The sequence below is a fragment of the Eucalyptus grandis genome, chromosome 3 (assembly GCF_016545825.1).
Source record: "Eucalyptus grandis isolate ANBG69807.140 chromosome 3, ASM1654582v1, whole genome shotgun sequence".
In the NCBI taxonomy this organism is placed as follows: Eukaryota; Viridiplantae; Streptophyta; class Magnoliopsida; order Myrtales; family Myrtaceae; genus Eucalyptus; species Eucalyptus grandis.
Genome location: NC_052614.1, coordinates 67,431,584 through 67,447,062, shown reverse-complemented (window position 1 = coordinate 67,447,062; position 15,479 = coordinate 67,431,584). Strand labels below are relative to the sequence as shown.

General features: G+C 40.7%; 2 protein-coding genes across 3 annotated transcripts; one reads left to right on the top strand and one right to left on the bottom strand.

Moving 5' to 3' along the window:
- Positions 1–6,821: 6,821 nt before the first annotated feature.
- On the top strand, positions 6,822–8,390 carry LOC104438534 (probable sugar phosphate/phosphate translocator At2g25520). The gene has a single exon (XM_010051699.3). It carries the CDS (start codon positions 6,995–6,997, stop codon positions 8,051–8,053), a length of 1,059 nt encoding a protein of 352 aa, XP_010050001.1. The 5' UTR covers positions 6,822–6,994; the 3' UTR covers positions 8,054–8,390.
- A 3,043-nt stretch (positions 8,391–11,433) lies between these two features.
- On the bottom strand, positions 11,434–15,080 carry LOC104438533 (protein NRT1/ PTR FAMILY 6.2). 2 transcript variants are annotated; one of them, XM_010051696.3, is made up of 6 exons: positions 14,948–15,080; positions 14,751–14,853; positions 13,764–13,981; positions 13,002–13,543; positions 12,422–12,765; positions 11,434–12,229 (listed from the first exon to the last, which is right to left on the bottom strand). In XM_010051696.3, the coding sequence occupies exons 1-6, from the start codon at positions 14,948–14,950 to the stop codon at positions 11,697–11,699; spliced, it is 1,743 nt and encodes a 580-aa protein (XP_010049998.2). In that variant the 5' UTR covers positions 14,951–15,080; the 3' UTR covers positions 11,434–11,696. The 2 variants fall into 2 exon arrangements, with proteins under 2 accessions (XP_010049998.2, XP_010050000.2); XM_010051698.3 differs by having other exon boundaries at positions 14,398–14,853; positions 14,948–15,008.
- Between the last annotated feature and the right edge of the window lie 399 nt (positions 15,081–15,479).

Sequence of the window (15,479 nt, the reverse complement as noted above, 5' to 3'; positions counted from 1 at the left end):
CGAACAAGAAAACAAATATAATTCAAGGACCGCATTGACAAAAAACCAACAAGTATAGGATTGAGATTGAACATATTGAAAAACTATAGGGATTAAAGGTACCGTTATCCCATCCAATTTTCACTGATTACTTGTTGTAACAAGTAACTCGAGTAAGTTACCAATAGGTTTTAAACAGTAATGATATATTTTGTATCTCTAAAATTACCAATTGTTTTAATAGTCTAGCAATATATATGTGTAATTAACAATTGCGTATTACTAACTTTTACTTGAGATTGGCTACCTTAATTTGAATGGTATAGCAAATATTCTCCCTTGTTAAATCGAAAACTAATTTTGGGCTCTATTTGTTTCGTAAAAAATGAACGATCTAAAAAATATTTTCCTAAAATTGATCGCTTGTATCGCTTACATAATTAAATGAATAAATGGAAAACATTTTTTTCATCTACAAAAATATTTAGACATATATTGTTGTTGATAAGAAAAGCATTTTTTAATTGACTAATTATTTCGAGAGATATAAATAATCATTTTTAGAAAAATAATTTTTAAATCATAGTCTTAACTTTTTTTAACTATTGTCGGGTCCTTGACCATATTATATAACTGGCATGATAGATTTGAAAAAAAGAACATTAACTCAAGAGAGGGAGAGAGTGGGGGAGGGAGAGAGAGGGAGAGAGAGGCAATGAAGAAGGCTTCGTTCGTTTTGCGAAAAATAATTTTTGGAAAAACGTTTTTCGGATTTTATAGCGTTTGTTTCACATAATGAATTCCTTGAGGAAAATGTTTTCCAAAAAAAAAAAAAGGCCTTCTAAATTAGGAGAAAATATTTTCTAATTTTGAAAAGTGTAAAACATTTTTCTCACTTGATCTCTCTTATCTCACACACTTCCTCCTCCCTTTCTTCTTATTCTTTTATTTTTTTTATTCGAATTATTTTTTAATTATATTTTTCTTTTTTAATTCAAATTATTTTTAATTTCCTTTTTCTTTTCTATTTCTTTTCTCTTTTTTTTTTCTCTTTATTTTTTCTTTGTTTTCCATCTTCTTCTTTCTTGGCTAGTCGTCGATTGTCGCTAGGCGAACCTTGAGCTTGTCGATCTAGCAAGCCTTGAGCTCGACACTCGCACTCACCAATTTGGTGAGCGACAAGCTTTGTGCTCGTTGGCAAGCTCGAGAATCGCTAGTGGCCGGCAACCGGCCAAGAAAGAAGGAGATGGAAAACAAAGAAAAAAGAAAAAAAATTAATAATTGGTTTTAACAATTAAAAATAATTAAAAATCAATATCCATCTATGACAATAGTTGGTTGAGCTCTACTATCTTACCGCTTGAGGGAACGAGTTCGAATATTTGCGTTATCAACATGTCTTAAGTAGGGGGTCATGGTGGTTGGATCTTGTGCTAGCTATTGACGCTTGGTTCGGGGTGCACCGCGCACTCTACGGGCTGTGAGTTGCCCGGCGGGCCCGACGGATCTTGGACATAAAAAAAAATAAAAATCAATAAAAATTAATTTGTAAAAAATATGAAAAATCCATTTTAAAAAATAAAATAAATGAAAAAGAGTATATGAAGGAAAATACTTTCCTTACTAAACATGAAAAATATTTTTCACTTTATTTTCAGATTTTATCTAAACACCTAAAATAATTACATATTCCTAGAAAATGACTTATTGGAAAACATTTTCCACGAAACGAATGGAGCCGAAAAGTCTTTCCTAATTCAATGCCGAACTACTAGTTAGATGATGAAGCGATTGACCATGACCATTTCGAATGCCATTAACACAAGGCTGCACACATGTTTCCATTGCACTACATGCTTTCGCTTTCGCTTTTTCGCTCTATTCAAACGGCCAGCTACGATTAGTCTGGCGCGTGCCCTTTGAATTGTATTGCCGCCTAACCCTTTCTTGATTGCGACCCGGCAACTCTCTTTGAATTATTCTCCCCCCATTATCGATCGTGTCCACTTCTGGGAACTGCTCCTGCTTACACTTGCTGAACCCCTTAAAAAAAAAGGGGTCCTCACCAAACTTATGTTCTTATTCTATGATTGTGGTGGGTACCGCGTTAATTGCGCCATGGTTTCAACACGACCTATAAAACTAATACACAAAAAAAATAAATATAAAAAGTGATGATTGGGAGGGTTTTCTAACGCAAATCATTGCGACGACACGTACTGATTTGGCCATATCTCAATTATTAAAATCCAAAGATTCTCATATGGTAATGATCAAATAAAAAAACAAAAAACAAGCGCAGAAAAAACGAGTTTCGACAAGCATCCATGATTATTATGAGAATGTACGTTATGCCATGGTTACAACACTTGCGGTGAAACGTGGTAGTCTGCCTAGTATAAAACACCAATTAAAATTTGGGAGCGTAATACAAGACGTCATGTATGATGAAATGTATATTATGCAAACTATAGTGACTGACTAATTACATCACATTATTGCTACAATGTGGTACGACAATCATATTGAATATTTTGTCGTGTTGGAAGGGCAATAGTCAATATGTTGCATTTTCACTACCACATCTTTTTTTTTTTTTTTTTTTTTTTGTCGGTCGGGTGTATTCTAGACTTTGGAGCTCCTCTACGAGGAGCTTGGCGGGCCCCCAGTGAGTCCATTTGGGAAACCCCGTAAACCACTCTATCCAGAGGTGGGGAATATTGAACTCCCCAACTCCCCAGTCACGAAGGTTCACTACTATAGGCTAAAATAAATTTGAGTCAATCTCCATATCCGGGGAATTTGCCATCATGAAGCCCTCGGTGATCTAACTACCGTATCTTGATTGATGAACGCATCAACTCTTCGTAGATGAGAAAGAGATTATTTTAATTTAAGTGATTCTCTTCTATAGATTTAAAGCATTCTTTTCAAGATAAAATTCTTTGTTTCATAAAGGGCCAAATCTTTAATAAATGTTACCCAATATTTTATCTCATAATTGACCAAATTGAGGATGGACGACGAGGTCTTTTGGAAGGACCTAAAAACCTTCTCTTGATACTGTGTAGTCATACGTGTCCACCGAAAATCTTTTCGATGAATATCAAATGATAGTGGCACTGTATATTCTCGACAAGTTTACCATACAATTTCTTTATTTAACAGAAAGTTTTAATACTAGCTTAACAGATGGTCTCAAAGGGATATATATATACCGGGAGCCGCTGTATAGCCAGCAGCCGACAGCATAAACCCGGGGCGACTTGCAGGGATCCACTTCCCATGGGTCGTATGGGGGCGAAAAGTTTCGAATCTCTTCCCTTCCGGTTCAGGGGCAAGGTGTGAACCATCTCGTCCACCACAGGGTGGGTGCCTCAAAGGATATTTAAGATTGTATACCTTGTAAAAAGGAAGACCTTTTAATTTGATTAGAGCGTTGTGCTTGCTCAATCTCTTTGGCCGAGAGGAAATTATTCTTACTTTGCCATAAACTCGAGAAAGCGAATTTATTCTGGAATGGGCGTTGTTCTTCTACTGCGGGCTATGGTTTTTTTTTTTTTTTTTTTTTTTAACGTTTCGACCAATCTTAATGGTCAATAAAAAGCTGATTTTCATAAATCAACGGTCATGATTTGTCGAGGCACTAAAACGACGAGCCTAAAAGATGGAGAATCCATGCTCGGACAGTATTCAAAGCGCCATCTCATCGCAACATAAAAGTGGAAAAGAATATATTAGGTTTCACCGCTCAATAAATAAGGATATTTAATTCCGTCCGGTAAATCGGGTCAGCACCAATCTAGGTAGCGGCCATTAGCCAGGCCATGAACTTCCAATCACGATTTGACATGGTGCTGTACCCGCATTTTCCTATTTAGCAAATTCTCACTAGGTGTCAAGGATGCACGAGATCGTGGAATACGCCATCACGAGATTGGATCTTTCCCCCTATAAATCTCATTATTTTTTTATAAGTTGCTCGACGTTACGGGTATCGTCGTTTTCCCCAAGAGGCAAAGGGTGCAAAGGGCGCAAAGGGCAGCACATTGATGGCTCCAGGACGTACGTTAAGTTTTAAATAAGGATTGAATAAAACCGGAGGTCGATACATGCGTTTAGGTCAGCAGTCCCATGTGAATCGAGTAAATGTAAACACGCAAGAACTGAAAACTTCAAATAAGAAATCGGACAATTTTAAATGAAAAGCCCACCGACGCATAAGTCCTAGGGTTTCTCAAACCATTAAATTATTGACGTGGGTGCTACGGGAGTCCACGTTCCAAGACCTTGATGCTTGTCATGTACATCGTGGTACTTACGTTAGAAATTCTGCTTTTCTACAAGAGATTATCTTCTCTGTTTATTTTCGGGTTAGAGGAAAGAAAAAGGGTTTGATCTGGAATTGCACTGAATTAAACCTCTTCAATCAAGGGTGGCCTGTAAATTTTTCTAATTATTTAGACCAGCGAAAGTGTACATGAGTCGTGTGCGAAAAAAGATTACGAGAAAATAAGTTTTAAATTAAGTTAGGAAAATAATAACGTCTAGAGATTTTATCTTTTTGGAAAGGAACGATTTGGAATTTCGTAGAAGTGGGGAATTTTTAGATTCAACTTTAGAAAGTCCGAGAAATTTGCAAAGCCGCCCTTTTGTAATTATCATAGCTACTTTTGAATTATTGTCATGTCCATAAATTAAAAAGATAGTAATTATCGATAAGATTTATCTTCACAACTCGTGGAATTTCATCAATTCTTTTTTTTAAAAAATAAAACTATGATGTCGAGACCATCCTTTTTTTTTCTCTGCTTTTTATTTAGTAGAGACGTGGATATATAGATTCTTTCCCCTTCTTATAGATAGATAAATTTGGGAAAATATCTATGTCGAGAATTGCCAAGATTTTATACCATAAAATCCACAAAAAGTTGCCGCCATGTTTACCGAAAGAAATCGACACGAAAAGAGATTTTATCAATCCCACCTCACCTCACTTGTCTTTTTTTTTTTTTTTAAATATATATTCATGTATGGATTACTGGGTAAGACCAACGAATTATATCCTCGATTTGTTTAGGTTTACAATATCCCCCTCTAAGTTTCTTTCTCTTTTGGTCAAAAACAAACCTAAGCAATAATTAATTTGCTTTAAAAAATCAGGGTTTCCTTTTTGAAGACCCGAATCTTTAGTCTATAAAATCAAAGCGTGAGTTCGTAGTTGTTGACCAACTTTTCGGGGGTCCTAAGAAATTAAATTTCCATGATCCACACATGCAAGTCCAAATCTGGTGGACCGTTCGATGCGCAATCAAAGCATGTCCAGACAAAAGATGGACCGCTCGTCTCGAGATAGTCCGCTTAATTAACTTACTTATTACGGTGGTAACCATCGCATTAATTCTCTCATCGGGGTATCTCAGCAATAAAGTAATTTTCTTATGATTTTATGATTATAATAACTGTCTAGATGAGCGTGCTTTTCAGGGGAAGAAAGCAATATAAAGCAAAGAAAAATTCACACAGAACAATTATCATATTATATTTTTCGGTCCGGTTACAAATCAAAATCTTTAAATTATATATATATATCATTCCAGCGAAAGATCTAAACCCAGTCAAGACTGCAATTTACCAAACTGATAAAGACGTGCAACCATAAAAATTGGACTTCAACCTAGGTGTCTCCTGGTTCAACCCCTGCCTAAGAATGGTGCAACCTCTGCCTAATAAATGATTATTATATTCAATTTGTGATCGCATATTCGGTGATCTTATTGCGTACTATGCGAATATGAAATTATGAAGTCGGTAAAAGTTGGGGTTAGATTTAACTATTGAATATTTTAAATAATATTATGATAGAAATATTTGATTAATTAGTGATATCATACAATGAAAATTATTTTCAACTTTCTCCTTTTCCCCGGCTTTCACGGCATTGCTTGCGATCCTCGAAAGGACGAAAAGGTGCTTTCCTTGAAGTTGTTTTTCCAAACTGAAGAAGTTCTCTTTTCACATTTGGATGGTGATAATCAACAATTTTTATTATTATTTCTACATAGGAAATATGTCTTCGGAGATTTCGAATTAATAATCATTTAAATTAAAAATAACAAATTATCTGCCAGTTAAATGTTTTAACTGATAATATATAAAAAGATAGCCATGAAATTACAAGTGTTCAATATGTTAATTACTCTCAATCCAATAGTTGACCAACACAAGTTGCTCAATTAAGCACATCATGGAATCAATTGTGAATTTGTTATCTATAAATTGGAGACGCAAATCAAAGTTCTTTGTTAAGTAATTCAAAAGATGTGTATAAATGGGATTACCCAATCGAATATCACCAACCGCATTCAAAACACAAATCAAAGGTTTAAACCATGTAGGGAATTTGTAAAGTGTTCTATTGTTTCTAATTAGTTGGATCTCTACACTCGAGCACTTGTATTATTGAAAGCAATGAACATTAATGCAAATCACAAAAGCAGACATTGGATGACCAGACTAAGATTACCTTCCTACTAGAAAATAATTTGGACCAATACATTGCATACATCTGTGTAATTTATTGGTTTCCCAATCAATTAGTCACCTTATATGGACAATTGCTTAAGAAACCTGAATCATCCAAATCAATATTGATAGGTGTGGTTAATATGGAAAAAAAATTAAAATTTTCTTTTAAAAAGAGTTACCCTAAACCCCTAAAAAAAATAGAAAAAGAAAGAGAGAAAAGTTAGAAAGCGGAAAGAAGAATCCTTCCAACTTCCAAGTCAACGATCCCATCACAAATAAGAAACTTCAAACCCCTATCCCACTCGATCTCCCCTTTCCTCTCTCCTTCTCCTTCTCCTTCTTCTTCTTCTTCTTCCTCCTCTTTTAATCGCTCCCCTTCCCCTTCAACCAAAGAGAAAGAGAAAGAGATCGAGATCCGCCGCCGCCTCCGCCCTCCGCCCTCCGCCCTCGGCCCCCTGCCCCCGCCGTCGCCGCCGCCGCCGCCGCCATGGCGCTGTCGAAGGAGGTGGTGAAGAAGGTGGCGATCTCGTACGCCTACGTCGCCATCTGGATCTCCCTCTCCTTCGCCGTCATCGTGTACAACAAGTACATCCTGGACCCAAAGCTCTACAACTGGCCCTTCCCCATCTCCCTCACCATGATCCACATGGCCTTCTGCTCCTCCCTGGCCTACCTCCTCGTCCGCGTCCTCCAGGTCGTCGAGCCCGTCACCACCATGACCCGCGAGTTCTACCTCAAGAACGTCGTCCCCATCGGCGCCCTCTACGCCCTCTCCCTCTGGTTCTCCAACTCCGCCTACATCTACCTCTCCGTCTCCTTCATCCAGATGCTCAAGGCCCTCATGCCCGTCGCCGTCTACTCCCTCGGCATCTCCTTCAAGAAGGAGACCTTCCGGTCCAACACCATGGCCAACATGGTCTCCATCACCCTCGGCGTCGCCATCGCCGCCTACGGCGAGGCCCAGTTCAACGGCTTCGGGGTCTTCCTGCAGCTCGGCGCGGTGGCCTTCGAGGCCACCCGCCTCGTCCTGATCCAGATACTCCTCACCTCCGCCGGGATCAAGCTCAACCCCATCACCTCGCTCTACTACGTCGCGCCCTGCTGCTTCGTGTTCCTGTCCCTGCCCTGGGCGGTGATGGAGATGCCGAGGCTGATCCAGACGTCCAGCTTCCACTTCGATCTCCTCGTCTTCGGGACCAACTCGCTGTGCGCCTTCGCGCTGAACCTCGCGGTGTTCCTGCTCGTCGGGAAGACCTCGGCGCTGACGATGAACGTGGCCGGGGTGGTCAAGGACTGGCTGCTCATCGCCTTCTCGTGGTCGGTGATCAAGGACACGGTGACCCCCGTGAACCTGTTCGGGTACGGCATCGCCTTCCTCGGGGTCGCCTACTACAACCACGCGAAGCTCCAGGCGATGAAGGCCGCGGAGGAGGCCAAGACGGCGAAGGCCGGCCAGGGCGGCGACGAGGAGGCCGGGAAGCTGCTGGAGGAGAAGGAGTCCAAGAACGGAGAAGAGTATGAGAAGAAAAGCGACGAGAAAAATTGATGTTGAATTTGGTAAAACCCTTCATTTTTTTTTTTTTGTTTTTTAAATTTCAGAGGAGCAAAAGAATTTCAGATATTACATGGTAAATTGATTTATGTCCCAATTTTTTTTCGTGCTTCGTCTTTTTTTGTTTTGTTTAGAGGACAAGATTAGCATGAATAAATCCGATAATCTCCTCTTTCCTCCTCTTCTGGGGGTAAAGTGGAGTCAATAATTTTATACTATATAGTTTTTATATTTATATCTATATTCTGGGTTAGACGTCGGTCCAGATGATAACGCGAGAGAGATGTTTATGGTCAAGATGAATTTGTGGACTATACTAAACTATTGATCACATCACGTGTCTCCTAGCCAAGCATCTTCTTCTCCTTTTGTCTTTTTCTTTAGCCACCGACGAGTCATGCATCTGACCAAGTATTTGCATCGGCCCGGTCTTTTATATATGTAATGCTTCTAAAGTATACAGCAATTTGTTGAAGTAGGTATAGGGAATAATTTAGCCTGTTTCGATTGATATTGGCACAACAACAGGTAAACCAATTGGTCCTATATGATGCGGATATGGTCTTTGATTTTTTTAATTTTACTAATTTAATCCTAAATTTTTACAGAATTCCATAGTACATTTTGGTCAATTTTTTGTTGAAAATTGTCGATTGTCTTAGGTGGCACAAGTTTTAGCATTAAATCGACATTCTATAATAAATCTAGGATTGATTCGACAATTTCCTTTAAATTATGAAGTTGCTGATTAATCATCTTTGCCATTAAGAAATTGCATGATGTACCGTATCAGTCGCTGAAAAATGCTGGCCTTTATACTTTCTTTTTTATTTACTCCTTTTGGGCCTTCATAGCCTTTTCAAGGTGGCCACACCAACCAAGGAACAAAGTGAATATTTGGTCAACCACTCGTGTCATGACCATTCACGTCGACATCAAAATTGGGAAAAAGAAACTTTAACAGAAGCTATTCCATCAAAGCTTTGGGTATAAAAAGATCTTTGCCACAATAGTCACGAGCCAAATCCTTAATTGACGCGATATGTGGTAATCGACAAGCACAACCCATCCGAAGTTTGAAGCCGTACATTAGAGCCGCCTCGTGTTCAAAGGGACGCGTCCACGTTATTCGTCGCGCATCATCTCAACCAACGACATCGCATGTGGCGAGCTATAAGCTTGTAATGGTTGAAATAAAAACTTTCCCAGTATCATTTCCTAGTGACTCAAGTCAACAAGGTCACGGATTAGGTCGCCAAAGTTCATCGAGCCAATTCCCTTCCTAGTAATTGGGTTTATTTTACTCCTCAGCCCCTTAATTTCCTTACTATGCTTAGACTTTCCAACTAATGGTGCCCTTTTTGCGGGATAACAATGATATTCACTATCTTCCGACGAAAAAAGAAAAAAAAAAAAGGATTCCTCTCTTACCTTGCTTGAGTTTCATTTGGTGGGCTAACCTTGTGGGCTCTGGGCTTTTTGCAAATGTGTTGATTGGAAGTATAAGATGGGAGACCCTTCCTGGACTCGAGATCAATCAAGAAGCTTGACTTGAAGTGAAGCCAAGTGCCAAATTGTCAAAAGAGTTGGGCAGATTTGCATCTTTTCTCCTCATGGAATTGTGACCCCTTGGAGTACTTTTCCTCTTTGTCTATTTTGAAAGCAAAGACCACAAGGGACCACCACCAAACTGAACTTTACGTATATGTGGGGTTGGAAATCCAAAGAAGTAAAGGTTAAGAAGGGATTAGTATGCAACTGTTTCCTCGAGTGACCTTATACAAAAGTTTGGACCCGCGGTCAAAGTATTAAAACTTTTGTCGGATGAATCCTCAAAAATATAAGCAACCAACATTTGGGGAATTAGATGGCAATTTGACAACTTACGAAAATCCAAAAATGTCCATTCGATGTCCTCGATTGGGTTTGCACACGTTTTAGACTTATTTCAACATAGAATGGAGGAAAACATGACCCATCACGACACGACTTCCCAACGCCACTTTCCTCTATGTAGTTATAAAGATGGGATGCGGTGACTCCTTCGGTCGTCCAAGAGACAATTAGTGGGGTTGTTTACCGAACAACAAGAGCTTGATATTCCAATGGGATCTCCGCAATGAAGGGAAGTATATGTAGGAGGCATTTGGTTGGCTTTTTTGGGAAAGTCATTGGGAAAATGCAAAGAATTTTAGGTTGAAGGGACTTTTTAGAATGCAAATTGTGTTTGTTAAATTACAATTTAAAAGTCCATTGTGAAGTACATTTGAGCAAAATGGTGTTTGGAGGAATTATATTTATAAATAACTTTTGTAAAAGGGAAGTATATGTAGGAGGCATTTGGTTGGCCTTTTTGGGAAAGTCATTGGGAAAATACAAAGAATTTTAAGTTGAAGGGACTTTTTATAAATTGTGTTTGTTAAATTACAATTTAAAAGTCCATTGTGAAGTATATTTGAAAAATGGTGTTTGGAGAAATTATATTTATAAATAACTTTTGTGATAAAAAAAATTATCAAAAGAAAAATAAAAAAAATTGACCGGCAATGGTAGGTGGCCACTGGCAATTGAAATCTATCGCTGGTGGCCAACATTTGACTCAGGCAGCCTTGGAGACAACTGGGGTGGGTCGCTCGGGGTTGAGCAACCCCTAAAGACCACTGGCGAGGACTGCCCAGGGTCGGGCGAGCACCGAGGAAGGGCCGCTCGAGGTTGGGCAACCCCACTGCGACCCAGATCTGGGGGCGGCGAGGTCCTCCCGGTGGCCACCGCTACCCATATTCGGGGTGGCGAGGTCGCAGGAGGACCTCATCGCCCCCGAATTTGGGTTGCGATGGGATCGCACGACCTAGATTTGGGGGTGGCGAGGTCGGCAACCCAAACCTTGCCGTGACCTAGATAGGGCGGCGGTCGCACCACTCCTCGGTGACAGTTGCCTGGGCCACCGCACGACCATGCCAAGCCGTTGGCAGCTACTCATAGCTTCGAGCAACCTTAATGAAGAAAAAGATGAACAGTACAATGACGAGGGCAAAACTGGAAAAATCGAGAGTAAGTGAGAATAATTTTGGAAGAAAATAAAAAGGTGAATAGTGCCTCTTGTATGCTGAGAAAGCTGAAAGCCTAAGGCACTCTCACACCTACCTTCGGCTTTCAGCCTTGAGAAGGCCAACTTTGGCCTAATGGGAATTTCAAAGTTGTTCCCAAACACCAAATATTTAGCCTAAGTATCCTTGGAAGCCCAAACATCCATTGCAAAGCCAATTCCAAACACACCCGTAATCTCCTTGAGAAAATCTGAGCAATTAAATAATAGTGATTCCATTATATGATAAAATAAGTAGTTATTGCAACTCTTTTCTTGATAATTTGGATGGCCAAAGTACCATTCATTGTAATACCGTTGATAAAAGGGCCTAAACATATGAAACATATATGACAACAGGAAGTAAGAGTACATACCTACAGGAAAAGTAAAGGCAACATAGAGGAAAAACAAGCTATAACTTGACCAGTCAAAATTACAAGTGGAAGGTATATCCAACCCCTCTCTTCACTTTTCCCTTATGTAAATGAACACGCTCAAAATCTACCATTCCGCATGATCATTCCAAGCCTTCCTAAACTTAAGCACACATCAAACTTTGTCCTCCATGGCGGATCCGTTGCCAATCTTTTCCATTTGCAAAGTAGGTTTAGGTTTTTGTGGCTTGTACCAAGCTGCACAAACAAGATACACAACGAAATTCACTAGGCTCAAGATTGTCAGCAGTCCGAAGAACCAATCGAGCCTCCCGTAATTGATGTGGTCTGCCAACCATCCTTGTCGCCCGCCGCTGCCTGTCGCCTTCTTCACGACAGAGACAAGTAAGCTACTGAGGAAGAAGCCGAGTGACAGGGTCGTGAGGAAGAGGCCCGTGCTCATGGTTTTCATGCCCTTGGGCGATTGAGTTATGAAGAAGTCGAGCTGGCCTGTGTATATGAAGGCCTCGCCGGAGCCTACCAAGAAGAACTGCGGGATCAATAGGAACACGCTTACTGGCAGTGTGGTGGTAGCACGGCCGACGGATGCAGCGACCGACAGTCTCTTCCGTTCAGTTATCGCAGCAGATAACATTCCTAAAGTCGAAAGAGCGAGTCCGATTGCAATTCTTTGTAGACTGGAGAAACCTGTATTAAGAAATGCTTAGCATGGTTAGACACAAACATTTTGTGTGTGTTAATCAATTTAATACTATTTGCAAAATGTTCCTATTCTGATGATCATCTCTCAACGATGCTTCATAAACCAACAACAGTACAAGGGAACAGAAATATCATCTGTACCTATAACTCACGCTATTGCATTGTGTGCATATATACCTGGTTTTCCTGTCCATTTCTTCCACAAGGGCATGATGAACCGGTCATTAACAGCAAGAGTGATCATAATGGCCACCACGAAGAACACAGTGAGCGAGCCAGCTGGGATCTGGAAGCTCCCAATGGACCTTTCCATGGTCGAAGCTTGCTCCACCGAGAACGTGATCATTTGTGCGTATGCTGTCCAGAATATGATCGTCGTGGCCCAAATTGGAAGCAATCTTACCATCATCTTCACTTCCTCCACTCTTGTCACCGAGCAAAGCTTCCACGGGTTAGGTGCGGAATTATGACCACCTTGCACGAAGTCGCCTTCAGCAACAACAGCTGCCTTGTCCAAGCAACTGTAGTCAAAACAAAAATAAGGAAGTGGATATTTAAATACGATCATAAAATGACATGACTCAACTGTAGCCAAAAGGAATGGATTCTGATATTGTCCAGTAACATCTCTCCTTTCTTTAGAAGGGGAAAGAGTTCTTCATATGCTTTATTTCAGGTGCAACAAGAGTGATTCCTTTGAAAGTTAACTAAAATAACTAGGGAGAGACAAACAACAAATGAGAGCATGAACACGTACCGAAATTGATCTGTGTGATGAATCCTAGACCCTTCAGGACCATTTTCGTACAAGTAACCAACATCGTACGGAACCTCCAAGCTCCTCTTCTTAATCGAAGCCGCCACAACTTGCAGTATCTGCACTATGGGACTCCCCGTGGACTTCTTGTACCTGTACCTCCTCGTCCCGGCCAAGAACACGAGGAGCGCGGTGAACATCGCGACCGAGCATGTCCCGTAGGCAATGCTCCGGCTGACCTGGTCCTGTACGTACACGAGCACAGTGACGGCAGTCAGGGTGCCCACGCTGATGAAGAAGAAGAACCGGTTGAAGAAATAGGCCATCTGGGCCTTTTCCTTCTTATCCTTGTCGTCGAACTGGTCTGTCCCGAAGCCCGAGACGCTCGACTTGAGGCCGCCAGTGCCGAGGGCCACAAGATAGAGGGCCAAGTAGAGGATCCCCATTTGGAAGCCATCGGCTTGGTTGCACGGGAGGGTGGGTTGGCACGGAGGCGGGCGTAGCCGGGGGAGCTTTGTTGATATTGCCAGCAAGGCCGTGCCCTGTATAAAATTCGTGCGTGTACCCACAAAGAAAAGAAACTCATCGATGAGGATAGGGAATAAGTCGAAAAGGCACCATCAAATATTCTTGAAAGGTTTCTGGAAAGAATGTTCTGGACCCACACTGAAGACTAATGAACCTGAACTGGGACCAAAGCAAGCTAGACAAATAGATAAACATTGCGATAGTTAGGCACCTAAAAATTAATTCGAGACCTACCAAAGTCTGGACGAGAGTGAAAATGGCGATGGTCCTGTATCTGCCAAGAAAAGAATCGGCGAGGAAGCCGCCGAGTAAGCAAAGTAGGAAGGAGGTGCCCATGAAGTCGGTCACGATGTTGGCCGAGGTTGAGCTCGGCAAGTGCATGGTCCCGCCCAAATACGTCACTAGGTTCACCGCTATTCCCATTGTCGACAGCCTCTCACATACCTCTATTCCTGTTATTCAATTTATCTCCGATAAATTATTACATAATAATTAGATTTTAAATATATCAAGATTGCAATATCTTGATAAACATGGGGAATTACATTCATGATTGGTTACTAAAGTGATAACCATTGTAAAAATATATCTATTATATGATTAGATCTTTGCAAATAAATATTTGATGTAATAAATTTAAAGGTTAATACTATGAAAAACTCTAAACCGGTACATTTATGATAAATTTGTCCCTCCAAACTAATTTTTTGATCATGAAAAACACTCGTTTTGTAGAAGTAGAAATCTCCCGCAAGTCCAAAGAAGAAGGAGATGAGCAAAAGAAAACATAGGAACGATAACTAATACATGAAGACGTGCATATAACATCTTAGAAAGTCAAAAGAAAAGGGAGGAATAGGGATCGCACCAATATCAGCAAAATATCTGCAAATATCCTGAGATTAGGATCTCATCCCTTCTCCTCAAAAAAAGAAAATGACGTGACTCGATCCCACACCACATCATCACCTGAAACGTGTGTGTGGACTGTATTTCTTATGTCTTGTAACAAATCCTGCCGATCCTTCGCGCGGGTGATTGCATCATCACCTCTTGTTTATAACATTAGAGGTGAATCAAGATCTTTTTTAATCATTTTCAGCTTTGATGAGCATGCATCTTGAAAGAAGGATTATGTAGACGTGACAGTAATAATTAGGTGTCATTCAATGTGTCCGAAAAGCGCGGAGAAAAACGAGAGGAGAGAGCCAAAGGGCAGACCGAGGATGAGAGCAGCAGGAACCCAACCACCAGTTTTGGACCTGTCTGCAGGGGACCCTTTGTAGTCCACAGCATCTGAAACTGTCCAACTCAACTTCTCTTCCTGAAAAATATCAGGGAAAGTAATGGAAAATGTGAAATAACTGTTGCTGGATGATGAAAATCCATGAGAGATAGGAAGAGCTCTCTACACCCACCATTGCCAAAACTCGAATGGGCCAAAATAGACCGAAGGACTGCAGAACAAGAGGTATTGGTTTCGGTTCTTGTTACTGCGAGTGCACACTCCACGAACTTACTGAGGAGCTTTGTCCTTTTATAGGCAAAGAAAGACTCAAACTCTCTCAACACATGTTCTGACCCTCGAAAGAAAACAAAGAAAGTTAGGGGACCCTCCACTGAGAAATTGCGACGGATCACTGCTTGCTGCTCCTGATGAAGGTGGGGATTATGTTTATCACAACTTGTTTGAGCGGTAGCTTCTAGAGATGGAATGGGTTTTTGCAAGACGATATTTGGTATAAAGTGGGGAGATTTATTTTTTCTGAAAAAGGTGATGGTGATTGAGGAGGATGCGGGTAAGCTTGAACGTGGACTGTCACGGAGTCTCCCATTGGTTTTTTTCTTTTTGTGGTGCGAGTTAATATTAAGTAATGGCAATGGAAGGAGATAGTTAATTGCACTGCGTATCTGCTCTCCAGGGGAGGCTTTTCAGTGCTTTTGTTACCC

Coding starts and splice junctions, on each gene's coding strand:
- LOC104438534 (XM_010051699.3), top strand. CDS start 6,995: ATGGCGCTGTCGAAGGAGGTGGTGAAGAAGGTGGCGATCTCGTACGCC.
- LOC104438533 (XM_010051696.3), bottom strand. Junction 13,982..14,750: donor TCCTGCTGCTCTCATCCTCG/GTCTGCCCTTTG, acceptor ATTGAATAACAG/GAATAGAGGTATGTGAGAGG. Junction 12,230..12,421: donor GAAATGGACAGGAAAACCAG/GTATATATGCAC, acceptor TTCTTAATACAG/GTTTCTCCAGTCTACAAAGA.